General features: G+C 44.7%; 3 protein-coding genes across 6 annotated transcripts; 1 reads left to right on the forward strand and 2 right to left on the reverse strand.

Annotated features, from left to right (window-relative positions):
• Positions 1 to 3,184: 3,184 nt before the first annotated feature.
• On the reverse strand, positions 3,185 to 12,288 carry LOC103719859 (pentatricopeptide repeat-containing protein At5g65560-like). 4 transcript variants are annotated; one of them, XM_026809697.2, is made up of 6 exons: positions 9,806 to 12,287; positions 4,607 to 4,885; positions 4,317 to 4,495; positions 3,896 to 4,039; positions 3,608 to 3,797; positions 3,185 to 3,477 (listed from the first exon to the last, which is right to left on the reverse strand). In XM_026809697.2, exon 1 carries the CDS (start codon positions 11,615 to 11,617, stop codon positions 9,866 to 9,868), a length of 1,752 nt encoding a protein of 583 aa, XP_026665498.2. In that variant the 5' UTR covers positions 11,618 to 12,287; the 3' UTR covers positions 3,185 to 3,477; positions 3,608 to 3,797; positions 3,896 to 4,039; positions 4,317 to 4,495; positions 4,607 to 4,885; positions 9,806 to 9,865. The 4 variants fall into 4 exon arrangements, with proteins under 4 accessions (XP_026665498.2, XP_026665496.2, XP_008807548.2 ...); XM_026809695.2 differs by lacking the exon at positions 3,185 to 3,477 and having other exon boundaries at positions 3,548 to 3,797; XM_008809326.3 differs by lacking the exons at positions 3,185 to 3,477; positions 3,608 to 3,797; positions 3,896 to 4,039 and having other exon boundaries at positions 4,078 to 4,495; positions 4,607 to 4,880; positions 9,806 to 12,288.
• Positions 12,289 to 12,584: 296 nt separating this feature from the next.
• On the forward strand, positions 12,585 to 16,731 carry LOC103719875 (pentatricopeptide repeat-containing protein At2g37230). Its single transcript, XM_008809339.3, has one exon. It carries the CDS (start codon positions 14,255 to 14,257, stop codon positions 16,511 to 16,513), a length of 2,259 nt encoding a protein of 752 aa, XP_008807561.2. The 5' UTR covers positions 12,585 to 14,254; the 3' UTR covers positions 16,514 to 16,731.
• A 999-nt stretch (positions 16,732 to 17,730) lies between these two features.
• Positions 17,731 to 22,845, reverse strand: LOC103719880 (E3 ubiquitin-protein ligase WAV3-like). The gene is made up of 2 exons (XM_008809351.3): positions 22,281 to 22,845; positions 17,731 to 20,051 (listed from the first exon to the last, which is right to left on the reverse strand). The coding sequence occupies exons 1-2, from the start codon at positions 22,512 to 22,514 to the stop codon at positions 18,138 to 18,140; spliced, it is 2,148 nt and encodes a 715-aa protein (XP_008807573.2). The 5' UTR covers positions 22,515 to 22,845; the 3' UTR covers positions 17,731 to 18,137.
• Positions 22,846 to 24,119: the final 1,274 nt, after the last annotated feature.

A 24,119-nucleotide genomic window follows, 5' to 3' on the forward strand; every position in this document is an offset into this window, starting at 1 on the left:
TGGGGATGCGTTCTGGAGGGGCCATAACCATATCCTATTGCCGGCCTTTCAAGGAAAATAAGGAAGTGGAAGTAGGACAGAACCAAAGCCAGTTTGTCCTGTCTTGTGACTATAACCACCGACCAATCTTTCGAATTTGTCCGCGAAATGCTCGTGCCTATGAAAGAGGATGGAAGAGCGATCGATCAGCAGCAAAGTGAGAGCACCTGAGAGTCGAAAGAGTGCAGAAAAAATTGCACGGGATAATGGAAATTTTGTGGGCTCCGGGTCGTGCAAGTTATTTTATATATATATAAAAAAGAACTCAGATATCAGACTCGAGCATTGGAATGGAAGACTGAATAGGACAATTCGTTGGTATATAATGGGTTCGCAATTTTCCCTACTGTAACTCAACTCGGTTGCTAATCGGCTTCCCATAAAGTCTGGTAGTTCCTAATTAGAAATTTCATTTCATTTTATTGGTGAAAGACTGGCTATTATACCAAAAACTACAGCTAGGATTTAGGTCTGTTAGTAGTCACCGCACCGCATAAGCTAATGCAAGATTGATGGCTCGCATTTGGATATTCATAAGGTCAGTTATGAGATTTTCTGCAGTGTAAACTCAAAATTGAGGATTCATATTTTCTTCCCTTGGTCGTTCTCCTTTTTGTCTTAGATTTAAACCGAAAAAGAGAGACAGAGCTTCTTAATTTCAGAATTGATAAAAGCCGTAACTGTGAGAAAATAACTAATCTATCCAGGGACCGTGATCTTGTCATGTGATATGATTTGGGACCGCTGGCCGCTGCTGCTATTCCTCACATGGTAGCATCAAAGATGGTGAAGGGGGGGACATGGGCCATAGTGGGAGGATGGCTCCTTAGGGTTTAGGGTTTTGTTTTATTTGCTAGCATCCGGGCCACAGCTCCATGGCATATTGATGTAGGCCCCGATCATCATGACATATGGTCAGAATTGGGCGGCACCAAGGTTAGGGCCCCTAGTTGCCTATTGTCCTCTTCGTCGTCGTCGTTATTGTCGTCGTCCTCATCCCATCGGATAGGAAACGGCGCCATTTGGAATTTTCGATGCCCAGCGGCAAACCATGTGCACCCTCATGTCTCTCCGTCGAAGGGATCAGACATCATTCATCGTCATGCCCGATCAGTTGCCTTCAAATGGTAGGTAGCTTGATGATGTCGGTCCCATATGCTAAGCTGAGTCATGACCCACAATGTTGCAATCATCTGTGCATATTCCACTATCAGGGTACTTTGCATACTGAGTATGTCTATCTCCCTTTTCCATAATCACCATCCCAAAGTGATCAGTTCATCATGAAATCCATTACTGGAATTAATCACAAGAAGATTGACAGATTGCACGACCCCCTTTTAAGTGTCTGCAATTGCCGCCATTGAACAGTCCAATATCAGAGTACTGTGCTCTGATGCTAGCATAGGCCTCATTCCCACAGTACTCCGAGAGCAAGTTAAGTGCGATGGAGTATAAGCTTACACAGCAATCCTGCATAGTATAGTTTCTGTTCTTAAGTCACCAGGAACAAATTTTAGATTCTATATTAATCTGAATGACTTTCTATTGTTTTACGATCATCTTTAGTAACCTACATTTTCAGAGACTAGCCAATTTGTTGGCTTCTACAATGATAACGGCGCCGATCCATCAACCACCCACCTCTGAAAGATATTATGAGTTTGGACCCATCACTACTTACCTTCAACTGGTCTTGTCTCTCTCTTTTTATGGTAGAGAGGGTTTGTCCTGATCAACGTGTCTACCAACCCTTTTCCATCTCAACCTTATCTCTGAGGTAGATGTGCAGGACTGCAAAAGCCCATCTTTCTTTTTTCTTTCTTTTCTTTTCTTTTCTTTTCTTTTTTAAAACCTTTTCAACTGACCCGTGGTTGTCTCTCTTTTCCATGAAAGCTTCCAACAAGGGCTGACCAGATGCCCCCTTAAGTTACCATCCTCCATATTTGTCCCTAGCAGACAGATAATACCACAACTTTTTTCAGGAAACTAGTGAAATGAAAAGCTACAAAATACTATGTTGTTTGGTCCAGGTTTTATTAATGCAGACATTTTGTTAATTAGCATGTCTAAAATTAATGATACCTGGAAGTTTTGATCATTTCTTCTTTTTTAATCGCACGAGGTCGAGTTGAAAATCGACATAGTCTGTCTATAGAACTTGGAGTGAACTTGACCCCCCAAAGAAAAATCTCAAGCCTCTCAGCCTGAGATCAAGTTGAATTGTTATGCTGACTCATGAACTCGACTATGTTTCCAGTGGACCGAAGCAACATACAAGCTGTGTTACGTATGCCTATTTGATTTAATATGTCAGCTCAACGTGGAAATGAGAAGGTGAGAAGTTGGAAAAATTTTTGCAGCCCAACTTGGATATAGGCACTCGCACTGGCAACCTGTTTGTTAGGCTTAAATGCTGTCAGTACGAGCCAGGCCGAAAAACTAGGGTTCTGGCGGGGCGTGGAATATGACATTCTTAGATACTTTATGATGGCCAAACCAGCGACATGAGATTAGAATCGCAATCCAACCCAACAACCTCATCCCACAGCCCTTCATCACCCTACTCTAAATGGCGCCTGACCTTTTGGAAGGCTCTGTCCTGCTTCCTGTCCCTTTAGGAAACCATAGATGCGTGAAGAGGATGAAAAACAATGGCACCGGATCTTGCTCCGTGCGAGGTTAAAAGGAATACTTGGCTCGTTTTTCTCTTTTTTTCATTTTGTTCTTTGAAGATACAATATCTCCGCTATGATTTGTTTCATATGTTTAGAAAGCATGAGAAGGTGATTCTAAGACTCTGTAAAGGATAAAAAATTTCTTCTTTCTGCTCAACCATAGGTATGCCAGACAACATCAACCCTTGATGTCACCGAAGCCCTAAATCAAGGATATCAGTATCGTGGATAACTTTTCCTTTAACTGTTACTTTGATGGGATAAGAAACTTAGATCCTTAACCATGTCTAACAGCATCCTGTTTTGAAATGCTTGAGCTATTAGCATTGTAATAGATTATGCTGACAAGGCACTCCAAATAACGGACATATTGCGGCAGAAGAACATTAAAGAGGCGGGGGGAGAGAGAGAGAGAGAGAGAAGAAAAAAAAGAAGAGTAAAGGTCCCTGAACATCAGATCCGTGCAATAAAGGCAGCACGAGCATTGTGCTGCATTTAGACAAATGTTAATTAACCTGATAGCCGTCTCAAGGATAAAATACCAGTTGAATTAGGAAGAGTGGCACTGCGCAATTGCAATGTGAAGTGGCTTCAAAAAGCAATGATTCCAAGAAACTGAGATGTAGTCTTTGCGTTTACAAAATACAGATGATGATAAGATGGACATAGGCAAAGAGACTTCACCGGCTTTCAGCTTCTAAAGCAGGACAATGTATAAGAAGAATCGGTAGAGCGATATGATTTTGCAAATAACGACAACCTGATAGAAACTATAAGTGCTATCATCAACAAATATTATGAAAGAAGAAATAAAACATGGCAACAGCAGGTAAATGCAACGGACATTCATTTTCAGAATTTGGGCACAGTAAGGCAAGAGAACCGCATACCATGTTTGTTCTACAGCTTGCAGCTAGAGAAATACAGGCACCTCAAATAATAAGATAATTTGCACAGGGTGGAAAAAGTGATGGTAGAATGAATCATGAACAGTCGACCTCGAGCCCATTTCTCATCAGATGGAGTTGTTGCAAGAAAACAATCAGAAGTCAACCCACTTAGCGTAATCATGTAGGACAACTGCATCAGAAGATTGATGTCAAACAGAATATATCACTTCTTTCATTGCTACTGAGCATCTTTTCAGTCATCGGCTGCTCTGCAAAATGTATACTTACCAGCTATACTCTTTTTCATGTCCAGACTTAGCATGAGGCAACATAATTTATCTCATTTTATGTTCAACTATTTTGTCCTGACAATCTTGAGTCACATTGTCTGGCAGATTCTTTAGGTAGATTGCATTTACTATAGAAAAAAATCTGCAGAAATACAATTAAATAAATTTCTCAGGCACAACTTTAAAAAAAAGGAAATGGATAAATTTTTTATTCGGCTAAGAAGGTAATAAGAAAAACAAACATGAGAAGTAAATAAGACATCACAATTCTTATGACCGGCCAGCTCACAATAAAGAAAGAAAATGTTAAAATTTATTTTTAGCACCGAGCAGGAACATATTCCCACTAATCGGGAATCCTTGCTGCATCTAATTCATAATATAAGCCTGCAAAAAGCTTGAGCCAAGGAGCATGCTACCAGAAATTTTGCTATAAAAGCCATGCTCCTTGCCCAGTCAACCGGTAATGCAATAACTTGCTCAAGATGTGTGCCCTCTGTCCGCGGTTTCTCTTTCCAACGGTATACATCTTCCTTAGTTCAGAACAACTGCTGGCTTCAGGCAGTCGCTTTTTCTGGTTGAACCACCACCGTGTCACCTAGATCACAAAAAATGACTTCAGTGTAAGATTTTCATGACTTCGTGATGTTATTAGGCTCAGATGTATACAAGAGTGTCTATGAGATTTTCCAGGAAAAATCCACCTTACCCATTGAATTTCTAGCCTGTGAATCTGGAGAGTCCCTGAGGCCTAAGTAGCGGAAAATACCATCTTTATAGTCATAAGACCAGTATGGCACGACAGGTTCTGAACAAAATAATGTATGACAAATGCCTCCATGCCATCCATGCATTTCGCAACATGACCACGTTGAGTGAGACTTAAGCTGTCTCTTCAGCTGCCCTTTGGTTCATCATATCAAAAGTTTGCCAACAAAATTGAATGACTAATCCAGACTTCAGGCAAACTTCAGATTTGTGAACTGAACTATGGAAATGTTATAATAAAAAAATACATTAGGTTAGTTCGATTAATCAAGACCCAAATATAGGGATAAGAACGTATGCTGAAACATGATGAAGTGAAATCCAGCAGAAAATATGGAACACTGGAATCAGTTTGTGTGGTGTTAATGCAAAAGCTTAACAGATTGTGCACTACTGCCATCAAGGTGACTTACACGATTGAATATATAACAGAATAGCCCAAGAAAGAAAATAGAGATGCAGTTATCATTTGATCATTTAATTCCACGGTATGAAAAACTGTAACTAGCAAAGTTACATATTTAACTGCATGTTAGTGCATACAAATAACAAGGTTTATTTCTATAATATTGGGGTCCGCTACATGGATCTTACTTTGTCATTGATCAGGTCTACCAAAATGAAAAGTTTCTTCAGATTATTCCACACTATCTTAATTCAAATTCTCAATTTCTCCACCCTTTCTCTAAAACTAGGCCGCCTCCAAACCAAACGAGGCCATTTTTAGCTTACACGCATATGTCCATACCATCTCAAGCAAATTTTTCCCTCATGTTTTCTATAGATTCATTCCTAATCTTTGCTGCAAACTACTAACAAACACCACTCTCTTAGTTCTACCACACTTCAATCTGAACATCCTCATCTCCACAATGCACACCTTATGCTTGTGAGCCCTTCTTGTACAATACATTTAATTTTACGATGAAAGAAGTCATTTGCTATTCAAATATTCCATTGGGCATGACAAAATTTGTTCATTGCATAACACCACAGAGGCGCATCTCCACTTCATCCACAATGCTCTAAACTCAATGGAGACATTTTGTCGACAATTCAACTTTTGTTAGAACAATCAGAAAGAAGCAAAACTAACTTCAATAGCATTCCATAAAAAATCCATAGTGCTATCCAAGATCCAGCTAAAGTTGCAACAAATGCAATCCATCAGATCTACTCTCTAAATAGCATTCTGTACTTCCAATTGAATGTACTCCTTCCCCCATCTCATTAAGCAAAACCAATCATTTGCAATTTGCATCCAGGGGCCTCCTCTGCAATGTTAGAAGGTATGTGAATAGACAACAATGCTAAGGTTCGGGCTTAGGGTTTAGGGTTAAAGGTTGGGGCTTACAGCCCACCCTTGATGAAGGCCTACTTTGACTAGCATCCATCATTGCTTTTGCATGCACACCCTTGACACTATTAATGAACTCATTCAATATGCCTATTTTCACATCACCCACCTAATAATTTCTCATTGTAATAATGTATCATCAACCCCAAAGCAAGTTGGTGTTTTTTTCTCTTGTTCAAAATTTTTCATCACTAAATGTAGATAATTGCCCTTCCTAGAGTAAAGCTTAATCCATTTTCCAAATCCTTTTTGCCATACTTCTGATTCTTACTACCCTCTCCCATAATTTCAGAGTGTGATTCTCAAGCTTGATGTGCCATCTCCTTCACCCTTATAGATTGTTTCAGCTATGTTCTTGTCATCATCAAGCATTCATTTAGTCTTCATGATCTCATGTAATAGATTTCAAAAATGATAATAAAATTCATCTATCATTCTACCCATATCAATGCAAGGATTGTTGTACCGAACCGAACCACCCAGTTCAGTTATACCATATCGTACCGACTACGAACCAGGATGGTTCATGATCTTGGCACGAAATCTAAGCATCCCCTCTCTCCCTCTCTTTCTTACCCCCTGCTAAGGTTAGGGATTCCCTCAACCCTCCCCCTACCTTCCTCCCTCCCTCTCCCTTATAAAATTCATCATTCAGTTGATCTTTGGTACTAGTCTGGCGAACCTTGACTACCCAAAACCACTCGGTTTCAAGTGGTTTAGCCTAGTTAGGACCTGGTATGAGCCCGATTAGATCCTCCCCCCTCTGGAAAAAAATATTTGGGTAGAAAAGGTCACCATGCCCTTCTCTCCCCTTTCATCCATAACCAATATAAGGGAGGAGAAAGAGAAGAGGAGAGGAGAACGAGGGAGAGAGTGGAAGGGTGAGCAAAGAGGGCAGATCTAATGTTCTAGCAAGGTATTTTCCCAAATTTCGTCTTCCATTTTCTTTTTTCTTTATTCCATTCTATAAATGGGCAAAAATTGAAAAAATACAGAGAAATCACACAATTTTGTATTTCACTACGATTTCATGATATATCATAGATCTTACTTGAATCTACATAATAGTATAATTTTTTTAATTTTTAATATTTATTTTATATTTTATTAAAAAGTTATTTTTGGACAAAAATTAATAGAATAAGTAAAGAAGATGCTAGGATCCGAAGATTAATCTCATGTTCAAAGTCTAGCATGCTCTGTTGTCTTTTTTTTGTAGAAATTTGATTAATTTTTGATGTATTAGCAGCTTCTTGAATAAATTCCAACTTTAAAATATTTCCTAAATTCATTAGACTGCTAGTGCTCAATATGGGCTCAAAAATTAACCGCGACGATGAATAAAGCCCAACTTTAAAGTATTTCCTAAATTCATGTGATTACTATTGCTTAATATGGGCCAAAAAAATATATGTAGTAATCCTATCCGAATATATTAGCCAAAACCAAGGTCCGCCGTACTGGTACCGGTCAGCATACCGATGGCGGGCGGTATCGGTACGGTACCGGTCCCATACCGGCTTGTATCAGTCCCGTTGAATGGCCAAATTTTGGGATTTCACATACCGGTCCCGTATCAGCCTGTACCAGTTTCGTACCAGTTCTCGAACGATAAGCTTCCAGTACCGGATTCCATGCTGATCTGGTACCGGTTCAGGACGGTACCGATACGTACCGGCCGATACGGCAGACCTTGGCTAAAACTAAATTAAATTTTGAGATTTTACTTATATTAATCATATTTTTAATGAAAATTAGTAAAATGTATTATTAATTCAAAAATTCATGAAATTTCAAGAACATATAAAAATGTTTTAGATATGTTTTTTAGAGCAAACATCATATTTTTCTGATATTTGTGCAATTTATATATTTTTAAATTTAATATAAAAATATTAATGCAATAAAAATTTGTGAAAATTTAGAATCATATAAATATAGTTTAGAAGTAATTTTTAGGCAACTAGCACTTCTCTCGAACGAAGAAAAGGATCCACTTTTTTTTAATTTTTTGAGTAATTTTAAATTAAAAATTGAATAACCTATGAAAACGCATGGATAATGGCAGATGCATTGGTATAACTGATGCAACCTTTTTTGGGGTTTTGACGATGAGTAGTTTTAAACAAAATCAGAATTAGGTGCTCAGCAATGGAACCAAAAGGTAAAAAGAATAAAGAATAAAATAGCATATGGCAGCACAATGAGATAGTAAGTGGCCATCACTATTGGAGGTGGTTTCACTATGACGGGCAGCCCCACACTTAAGGAAATGTGTATGTATGTCGCATTTGTAATTTTTTAATATAAGTATTCTGCATTCAAATATTATACTTAGTTAACATGTATTATATAGTCATGACATTCTTTTAAGTATGTAACAACAAAAAAATTAAAGTATATTACATTTAAACATTCAAAAATGAACTCATAAAATCTTATTTTTCACTCAAACTAAATAAAGGAAGCTTGAAAACTTTGAAAACAAAAAACAAAAATATATTTTTTTGGTATAATGGTAGAGTTTGGTGCCGTACCGGTCACATATTGTGCCGTAGTCCGGAACCAATGCTGCGAATTTTGCTTCAATGGGAATCCAAAGGTCTTAAAATGCCATCCTTAAGTACCAAAAACATACAAGGCCTTATGTTCCATCTCCCAGTATCCAATGGCCTTATGTTGTAATATTTAAGGCCTCAATCATCTCTCTTTAACTCTAAAAGTGAGCAACACTTACCTATGTTTGTAGCATTCTCCTTATTCAACAACTTTTATAAGTACACTCTTTATTTTCCCATCAACTTGATATTTATCAAAAAAAATTTGTCACATTTGCCATACTCCATATTCCTAACACCCTGAAATCAATTCCCTGTTGTTTGATTGTTTACAGAGATCTTTCTCATTCTCTTTCAAGCTTAACTGAATAACAAAATAACCAATTCCCAATTTTTCAGTGTAAAAACTCTAGACTCCATTTTCAGACTTCTGCACTTCTCCAAATCCTTTTAAATTCAAGATTTCTTCTTTTCCTCCTTTTCTTGAAATGCTGCTTTGTGAGGAGAACCTTCACCATGTGAAATTCTGAGCAAGTCTCTGACATTTTTACTCATTAGTTATGAACCTTAATTATGAAAAGGGATGTCATGGGTAATGCAGGTTCAAGTTAAAAATAGTTCGGCAGCATACAACGACAAGGGGCATAAGGTCAACGCTTTTGGGAGTTAAGTTTAGAGGCTTGATATGTTTGCACTCCACAATGGGAAAAAAAATGAGGTTTCATAATTTAAAAGACATTCTCATTTAGGTGGCCTGCACATATATGAATGGAAGAACAGGAAACTGTTGATCAATCGTTTAGCATCAAGTCAACAAAAAATCATTTCATCTCAAATGTCAAAAGTATCCAACTACAGGGATTTAGTCATATCTCGGTCAGTCTTGGTGCATGGTCATTAGGATTGGTCTGATTAACTTATGAGTGCTTAGAGGCTAACTGCTGCTTAGGATTTTACTTTCAAAAATTCATGTCTGAGACTTGGTATTTAGCTATCTTTATTAGAGTTCTATAATAACATGACACTTGATGAGAAATTTCAAGACATGTTCATCTGTAACACCAGACACTACAAGATGCAGCATGTGAATGATGCAACCGACAAAAACAAAAATGCTGCACGAAACTTACTGTTATTAAAAGAAAAATTGCACTGAGGCATCCATTGAAGCTCTATATCTATTGTAAGTGCTGAAAATACTAAATGTTGTAACAAAGAAGAGTACCTTTCATAAGCAATTATGTCCCACGAAGTAGATCTAAAGAATGCAATGCCTAAAGCTGATCTATCTTGTTCCAAGTATCTTGTCCAAAACATGGCAGAGTATATACATATCTCGACTTTGACAATAACCCTCCCTGCAAAATGCGTTGATCAACCCACGGGCTACACAAAAATCTATGATATAACCCTGTATCAAGATCCATTCCAACAGGTTTATCATTTCCGTGAGTCTTCCACCCCTGACCAACCAATAAGTTAAAGATGCAACCAGATTTGCCGAGAATCCATCTTCAAGGGATCTGTAAAAACAGCCGATAGCCTCCAAAAATTTTCCTTCTCTACAAAGGCATTTAATCATGACACCATAGGTGATCTGATTAGGAACAACATTCTCCTCGACCATCTCATAAAAGAGGGCACGTGCCTCATCCACCTTTCCCGCCACATAGAAGTAATGAATTAGAGTGGTATATGTCACAATATTAGCAACAAACCCTGTGCTATCGAAGGTGCGCTTTGCCCAGTCAAGCCTTCCAGCTTTACAAAGGCTGTGTATCACAATGCTAAATGTCCGGCTATCTGCAGCAATTCCCTTCTTTATCATGTCCGTGAAGAGCTTTAGAACAGCCGAGCATTCCCCGGCATCACGAAGCCTGCTCATCATGGTGTTGTAGTTAACGACATCAGCATCCCACCCCAGTTCTGCGCTCCTCTCCAGCAGGAACTTAGCCTCCGAAGCCTTGGAACCACGGCAAAGGCAATCTAGAAGAATATTCACGGTCACAGCATTGGGACGCAATCCATTCTCGAGCATCACCTGCAACTGCTCCCACGCCTTGTCATCTCTTCCGGACTCGCAGAGGCCATCCATGTAGATGGAATACGTAACCACATCAGGTTTCCAACCTTTGGCATCGCTATGTTCCAAAAGCTTCTCGACCTCCTCAAATGCTCTGATCTTGCAGAGGGCCTGGATGAGTACATTATAGGTCACGGTGTTCGGCGGGCAGCCAATCGCGTGCATCGCATCTACCAGCCTCCTGGCATCCTCGATGCTTCCCCTGGAGCAATAAGCTTGGACGATAGGCGTGTAAGTATGGACGTTGGGTCGGCATTCTTCCTCCAGCATCTGATCCAAAACGCCCAACGCCTCCTCGACCCTGCCAGCCCAGCAGAGACCGGCAATCAACGTGGAGTAGGTGATCACGTCAGGGGCGCACCCACACTTCACCATCCATCGAATGACCTCATACGCTCGATCGAACCGTTTCAGATGGCAAGAATACAACTTTACCAGGACAGTGTAGGCGGCGGCGTCCGGGATCACCCCGGCCGAAACCATCTCCTCGAAAACGGCCACGGCCTCCTCCGGGCGGTTTGCCGTCGCCAAGCTATCGACCACCGTGGTGTAGCACACGACGTCCGGACGGCAGTGGAAGTCCTCCTTCATCTCGCGGAAGAGCCGGAGGACTTCCTCGACCTCGCCGGCATCACTGAAGGCCTTCATCAGGCTATTATAGTCGAAGGGGTGGGGCCAACGAGGCCGGGCGCCGACCTCCGGGGCGCAAGAAGAAGAAGAAGAAGAAGAAGAAGGGTCCTTCTTGGAGAAGTGCTTCGCGACCTCGGAGAATTTGATGACGAGATCATTCCGGGAGGCCGAAGTCTCCCTCTGGCGCCACCCGGAGGCGTGCGATGCCATGAGGCGGCGATAGAGGCAGCTGCTAGAGCTTATGCGACGGCCAGAATCGATCGAGAAAGCTAGGGTTTTGCGGGTGATAGAAGGCGGGCAAGGAGGAACCCAGGGCCAGGGCATGCGCGCGAGGGGGAGGAGAGGGAGGAATGGGGGAGATCAGAGGAGGGACCTCCGAGAAGGCGGGGTAGAGAGCTAGGGCGGCGACGGAAGAGGAGGCCATGGAACGGCCTCGTTAGGAGCGGTTCCGGCGGCACCACGGAGAAAAGAAGGAACTCGCTTTTTCACGGTGGAAGAGAAAGCCACATCCACGAGTCCAGGACCAGACCGCGACGACCTCTCCTTGCCGCTGTCGGATTCGCCTAGTCTTAGACTAACGGATGCCTGTTGCTCGACCCACTGCGATCCGATCCAGCAGCCTAGCAGATAAAGTTGTTGCTCTCGAGTCTGTCGAGAGACGAGAGTTGTGCTTTAACATTGACGCTACACGATGCGATGCAGCCGAAATGCTCCAAATTACGGCCCTGCTTAGCAAACCAAACACTTATCAATATTTTTATCCTGACCAAGCCATCAAAAATACTTCAATGCCAAAGATGTGTTTGGCTTGTGATGTGGCCTGGATTCATCAGCTTGTGACCGGCTAGATCAGCCAACCAGACTGGCTGACTAATAATGACGACCAAGCCAACCATCCAGCAGCAATGGGCTATGCATCCCTAATTCAAGGTACAGTAAAAGCGATTAAAGCCGGCAATTACCGCCCCATATATTCGCGAGGGATGGGCAATTACAGCTTGTCCTACGCGTTGAATAATTACCACCGATTATAAGCGGTTATGGCATGTCCGACAATCATAGCATTTTTTTTATCTTATTCCACTCTACATCTCTCTGAGATCTCCATTGATCTCCAAAACTTAGTTTGACTTAGGCATCGGAGAGTCTACCATCCTTTCGGTGTCTTCGGTGTCTTCTCTCATGTTTGTATATCAAATCTTCGCCTCCAAGCGTACCGGTCCATGCAGGCCGCTCCAAAACAAAAACCAATAATTCGCTGTTCGGCAATACATCCAAAAGATGTATTTGGCTTGCATCCAGTATTGTTGCTGAGAAGATGATCCACCAAAATATCAGATTAATAGATAGTGGCAATGAATGTATACAAGTCAGTAATAAATTTACACCCAGGGGCCGATATAGCATCACTCCAACTTTTGGATCTACCTCAACAAAAATGAAATGCAAAAGAAATGGAGATAGAGGGAAACCCTTGACAGGCCAATTTTGCAGCATTAGTTCACATTTGGCTCACCAAGTCCAGCACGGCTGCTCTGATCCTCCCCACATCAATCCATTACCTTGCCTGGCAGCAGAAAACCACTTGCAGTAGCAGGGATGAAACGCCCATTAGAATAATTTTTGCGGGCGTTTCCATCTCCACAACTAGACATTGCATCGAATGCAAGATCATTCAGAGAACCCAAATTTGATAATGACCGAATTGGTTTTGTCCGCAACATGATGTGAGGTTTCTCACAAGTGGAAAGAAAGCACAGAAATTAGAACGTCATTCTTTCTTTCTTTCCTTTGCACTGGAAAGAATGCTGACGGCAGTGCATATCTGCGGCATCGAGAGTTCCTCTCTTGCTATATCTCCCTTCCGAAAATGTCAGAGATCAGCTTTATTGCTGCATGGCAGTCAGCGCAGATGTGAAGAAGATTCTTGAAGATGCGAAGAGGCATACCAGGCCCTGTGCTAATCGGACAGAGGCTATTCTTTCTCTCCTCGCTCATCACAATTTTCCCAAGTAATTATCCGCGACACCGGGGATCCGAAAGGCCGCATCTGGGGAGAACCACTTCATCCAAGGCATACACCTTTCATGCTTGAGGGTGTGATTTGTCCCCAGCATTGAACTGGTGCGCTCGTCCATTGATTTCAACCAAAACCAAAGCAGTGGATGGCCTTCACCAAATAGACCTGCTTTATGTACAAAAAAAGAAGAAGAAGAGGAGACCTGCTTTGGTGAAATGGGCATGGATCCAACGGCTAGCAGCCGGATCTCCGGCCTGAGAGCATGCCGCGAGCAGAGAACGCAAGCTAACGTGGCTAAGATTTCTTACTGAAGTGTCAGGGAAGAGCATCTGGTAAAGAGGAGAAACCGCTCTTCTGGGAAGCCCTGCTTCGATACAGGCAGCGACCATGCATGGCCGTCTACGAGACGTTGTCCTTCTGAGGCATTCGGTCGAACACATCGATGATTGAGGCTTTCCTTTTTTTTTTTTTTTTTTTGGTGAAAATTGAGGCTTTCCTTCGCATCGATGTTTGCCTTCGAAGAATCCGGACTTCCTCTGTTCGTTAGGGATAAGTTTTTGAGTAGTTGAGATGCTCTCTACCTCAGTATAGGATTGTAGTGTAGAGATCCAGCCGCCTCCTAATCATGGCCATCCATGTGATGACGTGACTTGTCATGATTGGATCGATTCCTTGAGACCGAACCTCCCTCCCTAATTCAACCCTGACATGGAAAGGGTCTCGGCTCTTCGGGTTTTTCTTGTCTGTCTGTGCGTGTGATCTTGGCCTAACTCGACCATCTCGCGATCACAGAACGGGATTGGGTTAAACCAGCTCCAAAACTCCTCCCCCGGGTCCCGGTCCAGGTCCAGGTCCAATTGCCGATTGCGGCGAGGTTAAAAGCAGAATGCCGCCTCCCTCCCTTCCTCCCCAAACCCTCGCAGACCAGCCAACCAGCAGAAATGGCCCTCGCCTCCTCCGCGGCTAAACCCGCCTGCAAAACCCTAGCCCTCCTCCAAGCCCTGAGCCCCAGAAGCCCCATTCCTGTACCTCTTCTCCTCCATGGCTTCTCCTCCGCGCCCTCCTCCGAGCCCCCTCCGCCTGGAGACGAGACTGCCGCCGCTGCCGCGGATGAGGGGCCCGCGGACCCACCCCGGCAGCCGATGCGCGGAGAGCGGCGGGGCCCTGAGAAGCTGGAGGACACCATCTGCTACATGATGGCCCGGCGGCCGTGGACGACCCGCCTCCAGAACTCGATCCGTTCGCTGTCCCCGACCTTCGACCGCGACCTCGTCCTCGCCGTCCTCCGCGGCGCCCGCCACCCGGACCACGCCCTCCGCTTCTTCCGGTGGGTCGAGCGCACTGGCTTCCGCCACGACGCCGCCACCTATGGAGAGATCGTTTCCATCCTCACCCGCAACTCGATGCTCAACCACGCGCGCTGTCTCATCCTCGAGGACATGCCGACGCGCCTCGTCGAACGCGACGAGGACATGATCGCCGACCTCATCGCCGGCTACGGCCGCGCCGGCATCCCCCAGGAGGCCGTCAAGATCTTCCGCAGGATGCCCGAGCTCGGCGTCGCCCGCACCGTCCGCTCCTATGATGCCCTCTTCAAGGCCATCCTCCGCTCAGGCCGCGTTATGATGGCCAAGCGGGTCTTCAACTCCATGATCCGGGATGGCGTCGCGCCGGCGGCATCCACCTACAATACATTGATATGGGGTTTCTGCCTCTCCGTCAAGATGGAGACGGCGAAGAGGTTCTTTGCCGACATGAAGGAGCGGGGACTAGCGCCGGAACTGGCGACCTACAACACTTTGCTCGACGGTTGGGTTCGTGCGAAGAAGATGGACGATGCCGAGAAGGTGTTCGAAGAAATGGCCGCTGCCGGTCTGGCGCCGAATTCGATCTCCTACAATATAATGATCAAGGGATACGTGTCGGCGGGCAAGGTCGACGATGGGTTGCGGTTGTTCGGCGAGATGAGCGCCAAGGGACTGAGGCCCAGCGAGAAGACTTTCGCGGGACTGATGCCGGGGCTCTGCGATGATGTCGGGAGGACAGAGGAGGCTCGGAAGGTTTGGAACGAGATGGCGGAGCGCCGGCTTACGCCAAAGGATAAGTCGATATTCTTGAGATTGGTATCTTCTCTGTGCAAGTCGGGTGACTTGGATGGGGCATTGGAAGTTCACCGGAAAATGGGGCAGTTCAAACATGTGGTAAAAGATCCGGTGCAGTACAGCGTTCTGCTCGAGAGCTTGTGCAAGGGAGGGAAGTATGAGGATGCCATTGCCACGCTCGATGAGCTTCTTGAAAAGGGGACGCTGCAGGATCCCCGGACCCCGGCTCTGGGGGACTCGGCTTACAATCCGATGATCGAGTATCTATGCGGCCACGGTCAGACGAAGAAGGCGGAGGCCTTCTTGAGGCAGTTGATGAAAAAAGGGATAGATGATAAGATCGCATTCAGCAATCTGATCCGGGGGCATGCAGAAGAGGGGGTGCCGGAGTCTGCATTCGAGATGCTCGGCATCATGACCCGCCGCGGGGTTGCGACTGATGCCGATTCCTACGCCTTGCTCGTGGAGAGCTTCTTGAAGAAAGGAGAGCCTGCTGACGCCAGGACGGCATTGGATAGCATGATCGAGCAGGGGCACCTGCCGAGCCCGTCTCTGTTCCGATCGGTGATGGTTGGGCTGTTTGATGATGGCCGAGTCCAGACAGCGAGTCGGGTGATGAAAAGCATGATAGAGAAGGGGGTGAAGGAGAACAGGGACGTGGTCCATAAGATCCTAGAAGCACTCCTCATGAGGGGTCATGTGGAGGAGGCTCTGGGGCGCATCAATCTCATGATGATGAACGACTCCGTTCCTGATTTTGATGGCCTGCTGGCTGCTCTCTGTGACAGCGGAAAGGCGATTGAAGCCCTCAAGCTGGCGGACTTGGGGCTGGAGAGGGACTGCGACATCAGCTTCTCGAGCTACGACCGGTTGCTGGACGCGCTCTACACTGCAGGGAAGATTTTGCCGGCATATTCAATCCTGTGCAAGATCAAGGCAAAGGGAGGGGTCGTCGATAAGAAGGGATGCGAGGCGCTGATAACCAGACTCAACGAACAGGGGAACACCAAGCAAGCGGATATCTTATCAAGGATTCTAGCGGGGAAGGCACCCTTGGAATCTAGGAAGGGTGAAAAGGTTGCGGCCCACCCATGTTGAAGCGGTTGGGATTGGATCGTCTGCAACCCGGCCTTTTGCGCTTCTTTGTTTGTTTGTTTCTCTTGGATCCAGGAGTTGGAAATGCAGCATTAGAACCAGTTGAATGCTGGCTGGTAACTGCTGTGATTTCGTTTTAGAAGATGGACGGTTTCTCCATTACATGCTCCATTAAAATTGTTTGTTTTAATCTGCAGAATTGATGTCGAGGTTCTTTGGTAGTTCTCCCTGTTCGAGCTTCCTCATCTTGCTTCTAGTTCTTACTTATTTGAAAAAAACCAGGACCTTTCCTGTGATGATCATCGAGACCAAATTCTCTCATTATACAACCATAATTTCCATTTGGCCGTTGATGCAGATCTAGTCTCATCTTGTGCCGTGTGGGGTCGAGAGATTTTTGAGGCATTTCATGCATCAGAGAGGATGCTTATGCCGGGCGAGCAGATCTCGGGGACTGGGGGCGCGGTGGCCGGTGGTGGCTCTAAACAGCATCGCATAGCAATTAGCAATCTGTGTGCGCTGAGTTGGTTGCCTGCCTAACTGGTGTGCTGATCTTCCTTGCAGAGCGGCCTCCATAAATTCCATACATCCGTCAAGAGTTAATATCATACCAGGAGTTTTCTTGCAAATACAACTTATCCGAGTTGATTTCTAAATAGGGATAAGGGAAAGCATTATATGGACTAGTAATAAAACCCCGAGCGAGCGTGCTTTGCATGTTTCAGGGTACCCAAACTCACGCTTCATGGAACTTGCAAACTGCAACGTGAGGGTGCAAGCATAACTGACAGAACAATATCAAAAGTGGTCATCAGCACGAGACTATGTGAGGGTCAGGGAAGGGACAGATCAACATTATGTTGAGAATCATTCATGAGGCCCAACACAAAGATTAGTAATCTGCAATGATAACTCTGTAGAATTGTACTTATCAAGATGACAGAGACTACTTGCAATGTGAATAATCAAAAGGCAGCTCACGCTTGACTGAATTTTTCTATATTGTTCTTTTCCTTCTGCGTTGAAGCATGAAACAAATGCATGTACTGAGAAACTATGTTCTCCGCTGTGGATCGAGCATATGGATGCTCTTGCCAACCCTAGAATCCAACCAGCAAACTGCTGGGCTCATGTCAAAAGGTGTTATCCCATCTCGAAGCGAAGAAGAAGAAGCACAACATGTTATGTAGGAGGAGGGGAAAAAACAGAAGACCCATAGATTTAAATCATAAAGGGCGGAACACATATATCATAAGAAGAATGCAACCCACAGGGGCAAAGTATTCCCTAGATCACAAGCATAAACCCCCTCTCTTCTCTTATGCACACCACCAAAACCAGAGCAAGAGGACCAAAGAAAAGCACCAAGGTTAATACCCTTCACCTTTTTCCCCACTCGAACTAAACCCTATCTTTCCCCGCACTTTTTCAGTTTCCATCACCCAAACTTATTCATTTACAAGATAACAATATATCCCACCACCAATGTAAAAACCCTCCAAATCCACCTCTCTTTACCTTCTGCACTATACCACCACCATTCCCTATTGCCCAAAACCACAAAAAAAAAACAGCAGCAATAAACAAAAAAAACTGGGATGTTTCCTCTCCTCATAAGGATGTAAAATTACCTGGGCTGCAGCCTTGCCGGGAATGATTTCGCTTGTCGCATCTGTGGATTGGGATGCCGAGATGCAGGACTCATTGTTTGGGAACGCTGCAGCATGTCGACCATGGATGGTGTCTGATAGGCTTGCAAGAGGCTGCTATCTCCTGAGTACCCACGTGTTGTTGCCCTCTGCCATGAGTGTGAGCTAAGCCCCGACAGCACATATGCCCGCCCTGATGCTTCATATCTTTGCCTGCTAGCCATCCTTCCCTGGGTCTCCCTCAGCTCCACATCCAGCGCCTGGCACAGCTGATCCCCCAGTCGCCCTGCCAGAGATTCCGACAGTGTTCTCCGGCATTCTTCAAGTATGGAGACAGCCACTGAGAGCTCACCACGCTCAGCAGCAGCCCTCGCTTCAGCCATGGCCTCCGCAGCCCGAAGTCGGTTCCTCTGACGATCCACCTCCATGGACATCATTCGTTCCACAACAACCAACGGCCTTGAGATCTTCACCTCCAAGCCTTCCACATTCACCGTCTCTTTTGACACAGGATCTTTATATGCACAGCTCACTCCGAGCAACACAGTTTCTTCACAGGCGGGTGGAACATTGACTGACACCAGAAAATCCCTCTCTTCATCTGCATACAAGTCCCCCACATCAACAGATCCACTCTGACCATCATCTGCCACCTGATTGGCATAGCTACCAGATTTTATGAGGCCAAGGTGCACGCCCGGATGCACACACTTCACACCAACATGCATCTCTTGCACCACCACGCTCAGAAGCCCACCAATGCACCGTGCAAAAGCATCCTGGATTGCACCCTCAGACTCGATAAAAGAGAAGGTCCCACCAGAGGTCTCCGAGATTGAATGCATTGACTCAGAGTCATGGTCAGCACCGAAACCAAATACATGAACAGGTATCTGGCGACTCATGCCACCACGAATGGATGATGGAACTAGTGACCGGTAGTCTGGTTGTGTAGGGCGAGCACCACCAAAAGTTGGGGTGACAGTATATGTGTCTTGCCCATCGGAGAGCAAAATGACGCTGCAGACAGGATTCTTCTCCCTACGATCTTCGATCAGTTTTGCACCCTTCCTGAGGCCCTCGGCAATGTTAGTCCCACCACCAGAAGTCAGCGAATTGACAGCTTGCAAGGCCTGCTGCCTGCCAGATTCGGACATCCGACGAAGGGGAAAGAGCCGGCAAGCAGTTGATGAGAAGGCAATTACGGAAAGCCGGTCAGAGGGCCCAAGGGTCTGAATCACAAACCCCACAGCTCGCTTCAGCAATGCAAGCTTGGTACCTGCCATGCTGCCACTAACATCAAGCACTGTAACAAGGTCAACAGGAGCTGGAGATGTTTTTGAGAGATGAGTGTTCCCAAGGGGATTTCCACCACAGGTCTCCACCGTGGGAGCACATGGAGCCTTCAGATGGATTAGAATGGTGAAGTTTTCTTCAGAAACTGACTGTTGAATGGCTGAGAATTCTGGGTACGTCTTGATCTCTACTGTTCTCATACATCCATGTTGCATATCTTTAGGTGTTTCGGATGAGGAATCCAAAGACTCGTCATCATTGAAGACTATAGGCTCCGAACTGTGCAAGGGAGGTGTTAGATGGTGATGCCTATTCGAAGAGTCGACCCGAGGGAGCTGCCGCAGCATACTCACATACCCATCATCTTGGGGCCAGTTGATTGGATTAACTCTGGCTCTTCCATGAGGGTTCTCGGAGGATGGGGGACCTCGAAAGGGAATCTCCTTCCATTTGGCCCTACAAACTGGGCACACATGATTGCCATGTTTTACATTTGCAGCAATACAATGGAAATGAAAGGTATGTGAGCATTCTGCAGTGAAGAGAGCATGACCATGTCCTGGTTTCATGGAAGCTAGACATATGGCACATGTTTTCTGGAAAATAAAAAAATATAGAGAGAGTAAACTCAGAAAATGTAAAACTTCAAAGCACATTCACATTAAAGCGTTAGCAAATAGCAATAGTTTTGAGCAGCTACCAAGGTCACATGGTATTAACAGTAAGAGAGAACTAGGAATATATAAGCACATAATCAAAAGAAAAAAATCCGATGGACAAATGGAGTGATCAGAAGCTGCGGCAATATAATTGTCGATAAGAATTTTAGCAGGCCAAGTTTTCTGATGATTGTGTTCCACTCAGTTCATGTCAAACAAGAATTATTAAAGAACGAAGTAAATTTCTGGTGATTGTGTTTCACTTAATTCACCTTAAAAAAAGAATTAATCAGGAAAGTAGTAAGTTAATACTCAAGAAATAGCCCAATCTGAAGGGACTAGGGTAGAGATGACAAAAGTGACAATCAGCTAACAGGTCATCTAAGCTCCAAGAGCCATCTACCCTGTTTCCTAACCAATACTGAAGCATTAAAGAAACTATGATTTTCCAACAACAAGATTAATGATGTGCTCTACTGGATTGAAATCCTGTACATTCAAGAGTCGTCATTGACAGCTTGATCAACATCATAAGAATAGCTTGAATCTACTGCTGGTCATCCACATGGGTAGAATGCCAAAATTTTAGGCAGATAACTTCTTGGGGAAAAAAAGAATTAGACCCTCAAATTGCTTGCAAATTCACTGAGTAACTGAAAATTGCAGAAAACATAGAAGCAAGCATAGCTATCAGGTAACTGATACGAATATATCTGATGCATACAATTTGAGTATGGCGAACACTCATCCATCTATATAAACCAATAAAAGCATTTCTTTTCTCGGATGACAAGTTCTGTTCCATTAAGGTTAAATGGCTATCATTCTGGTTATTCTAGTTGATGACTTGGGGTGCACAAATAAGCCAGACATTTTGATTCAATGGATCACCTTGTAGTACATCACAGGCCAGTATATGCAGCATCTCATAACAATTTTTAAATCCTCACCTTAGGATATCTACCCCCAGACTCATGTCATCAGCTTCATGATCTAGCCATCAAAAGTAAGATAATGAACAGCTTTAGAGGTGAATATCAAAGCAGTTTCAACAATTGGCCAAACTTAAGACCTTAACAGGGATCATCAATAAAAGTAATTCAATGTGCCGAAGATTTCTAAAATAAAAGTTGCTCGCATAACAGATTCAAATATAAGCCTCATATGTGATCCTGCTACCTATTTTAGTTCTTCAAAATAAATCTGTTAAACCGAGCATGAACACCACACAGAGCAGATGGAGCAGGAATTTGGAATTATTTAGCAATTATGTTTGACCAACAGAATACCAAACAATGAGGATATCAGTAAACTCTACTAAGTTTCCTTTTTCGGGTAATTATGAAGCCTTAAACTAGGCTGCCCCACTAATTAAAGGTGGTCGGCCCCAAAAGATCCAGTGTGTGTCCTCTAGTCCACATAGATTATGGGCCCGGTCCGCTCTGATATCATTTGTAACAATCCAGAATCTCACCCAAAATGACTAACCGCAAGGTATTAGTTGGTTCCTTGATCCTGTATAAGTATCCAAGATTTATCCAGCAAATAACCGATGTGGGACTAAACACACATCCGCACGAGTCCTCACATCTAATATTGTCATTAGCCCTAAGGGCCTAAAACACAATAACTGTTCCTGGCCAAAAGTGCTAACTTTCTATTCGGGCTAAGAGGGAGGTAATGAGAAAAAAGGCAACCTGAAGCAACCTTGCCTGATAAGCAAACGGCAACTGGGCCTTAAAGGGAGATGGACTAGTGAAGTTTATCACCTACAAAGAGGAGAAAAATAAAAAAGGATCGCAGACAGAAAGCAACAAAACGCCATCATCCCAATTCCATGATTTGATAGAACAGCACCAAAAGAGAAGACAAAAGAAAAAAAAAGGAGCACCAAAGCAAAAGAGAAACCACCAACTTATACATCCCCAATCCCATTTAAAAATAGCGGAACCGGAAGCATCAAGAAAAATTAGTGAATAAGGCATCCAAAAAAAGTAATTCTTCCACCACTACAGACTGAGGTCCCCCCCAGATCGTGAGATTCCAAAAGAATAAATAAACAGTCATTAGCGCGCAAATATCATCAAAAAAAAAAAAAAAACTATAGATCAATTGTATATTGATCTCAGAAGAGATAATTACTATTTGGAGGCAAAAAGGCCAGACCTTGAAGGATCTGCTTCCGGATTTAGAAAGCCGGAGGCCGGAGGAAGTCGGGGTCGGAGTGGTGGGCATCAAGGCGCGGAGATCCGAGGTCCCGGACGGCGGAGAGACCACGGCGGCTTCCGAGGACCTTCCGGAGGGGTCATCAGACGGTGAGGCATCGTCGAGGGCCTTCGGGACGTAGACGCAGAGGTTCAACCCGAGGGCGAGCTTGGCTTTCCTCCATCTGCTTCCCATTTTCCACCGAAACGAGATCCAGAGGCTTGGGACAAGGGTTCGGATATGTCTTAAGCGGATTATTATTGCTTCATATCTGAAATTCCGACAAGATTCCGAAGGATCGGAGCTAGGGTTTCGAGATCGGAGGTCGAAGGGGAAGCGATCGAGGGCGGATTCGAAGCAGTGGATGACTTGGGTGAAGAGATGGAAGTGTTTTTCCAGATGCCGGGTCTAGAAGAGGGAATCGGTCGCCGACGGAAGCGGCTTTCCTCACTATTTTTTTTTTTTTTTTTGCTAAGACTTTCCTCTCTTTTGGCGAGCCGCCATTACAGAGAGAGAGAGGGGGGGGGGGGGGGGGGGGGGAGAGAGAGAGAGAGAGAGAAGCAAGGGGTATGCTTTTTGGACCTTGGTTGGGAGCAGCTTTTTGGAAGCGTGAGCAGGAGGAGGGGGAAGTGGAGTTGGGACTGGAAAAGATAGGAATTTGCTGCCTCTCATTTATTCCCCGGTCTAGCATTCCCGTTTCACCGTTGGATCACCCACCGCACAGCTCTCAAAGCGCTGCGAACTCGGCCATTCATCCGTCCGCACAGCTCTCAAAGCGACCTGTAGATGATCCAACGGTGGATCTGAGCGAAGAAGGGGAATCCTTCGTTCGCGCGAAAGATACGCCCCCGGACCCGTCTCCAAGCTACTCCCAAACCACTTCAATATTACAGGACTGCCCTTTCACAGGACAGGGTTGACGCGGGGAGCCGGGTCGTATCTTCCGCGCAAAAGAAGGATTCGCGCCATCGGATCATCCACCGATCGCTTTGAGAGCTGTGCGACCGGATAATTGGAGAGTTCGGAGCGCTTCGAGGGCTGTGCGATGGGTGAACCAACGGTGATTCGCGCGAAGGAAGGTGAATCCTTGTTCGGCGCGAAAGATACAACCCCGATCCTTGGACTTTGAAGGGAGCATGGGGGGGAGAGCATTCCAAGGGGAATCAGGCGTCCAACGGCGCTTGCTTTGATGTCGCTATCGCATTCAGTCCTACAGCACCGACAAGCAGCGGAGGCCAGACAATATAATATAATATCTATGCAATGAAACCCATGTTTTACTTGTGTGCTCGGTGTACGAAATGACGTGGACGATGCGGCATCTGCTATTGAAACGTGGCATGCTGCGGAGGCCCGACAAATGGATGGCCAGATCCCTGTATTTCTACCTAGAATATGACGGTGACGTGCTGAAATTACAAGTCAGGCATCGGACACGTCCAATCTCCATACGGCTCGCTGTTCGGATAAATTATTCACGACATATCGCCTAGTGTTTCACGGTAAATGACCCGCATCGGCCAGCGCATCACCTGTCTGCTTTTTTTTTTTATGAAAGCACCTGTCTGCTTCGCCAGTTAGCGAGACAGCTCATTTGAGCCAGGAGTAAATCGGTATATGATGTGATTCATCCAAGATGGTACCGTTACTTGCCGCGACGCTTCAGTTGTCTGGACATGATGGAGGTTGGAAATGGATGGGCGGTCCATGATTAGATTGGAAACTTGCATTATAGGATTGTTTCGATGTTGAAAGCATCCAACCGGCCAGCATTTTACGCCAAAGAAAATTCTGGATGAC

This window comes from Phoenix dactylifera, chromosome 18 (assembly GCF_009389715.1).
Source record: "Phoenix dactylifera cultivar Barhee BC4 chromosome 18, palm_55x_up_171113_PBpolish2nd_filt_p, whole genome shotgun sequence".
Classification (NCBI taxonomy): Eukaryota; Viridiplantae; Streptophyta; class Magnoliopsida; order Arecales; family Arecaceae; genus Phoenix; species Phoenix dactylifera.

Bases quoted from the DNA above. Each gene is read 5' to 3' on its own strand.
- LOC103719859 (XM_026809697.2), bottom strand. From the start codon at position 11,617: ATGCCCTGGCCCTGGGTTCCTCCTTGCCCGCCTTCTATCACCCGCAAA.
- LOC103719875 (XM_008809339.3), top strand. From the start codon at position 14,255: ATGGCCCTCGCCTCCTCCGCGGCTAAACCCGCCTGCAAAACCCTAGCC.
- LOC103719880 (XM_008809351.3), bottom strand. From the start codon at position 22,514: ATGGGAAGCAGATGGAGGAAAGCCAAGCTCGCCCTCGGGTTGAACCTC. The intron at 20,052-22,280 runs GTCTGGCCTTTT...TTTATTTTCCAG, and splicing joins CCGGAAGCAGATCCTTCAAG to AAAACATGTGCCATATGTCT.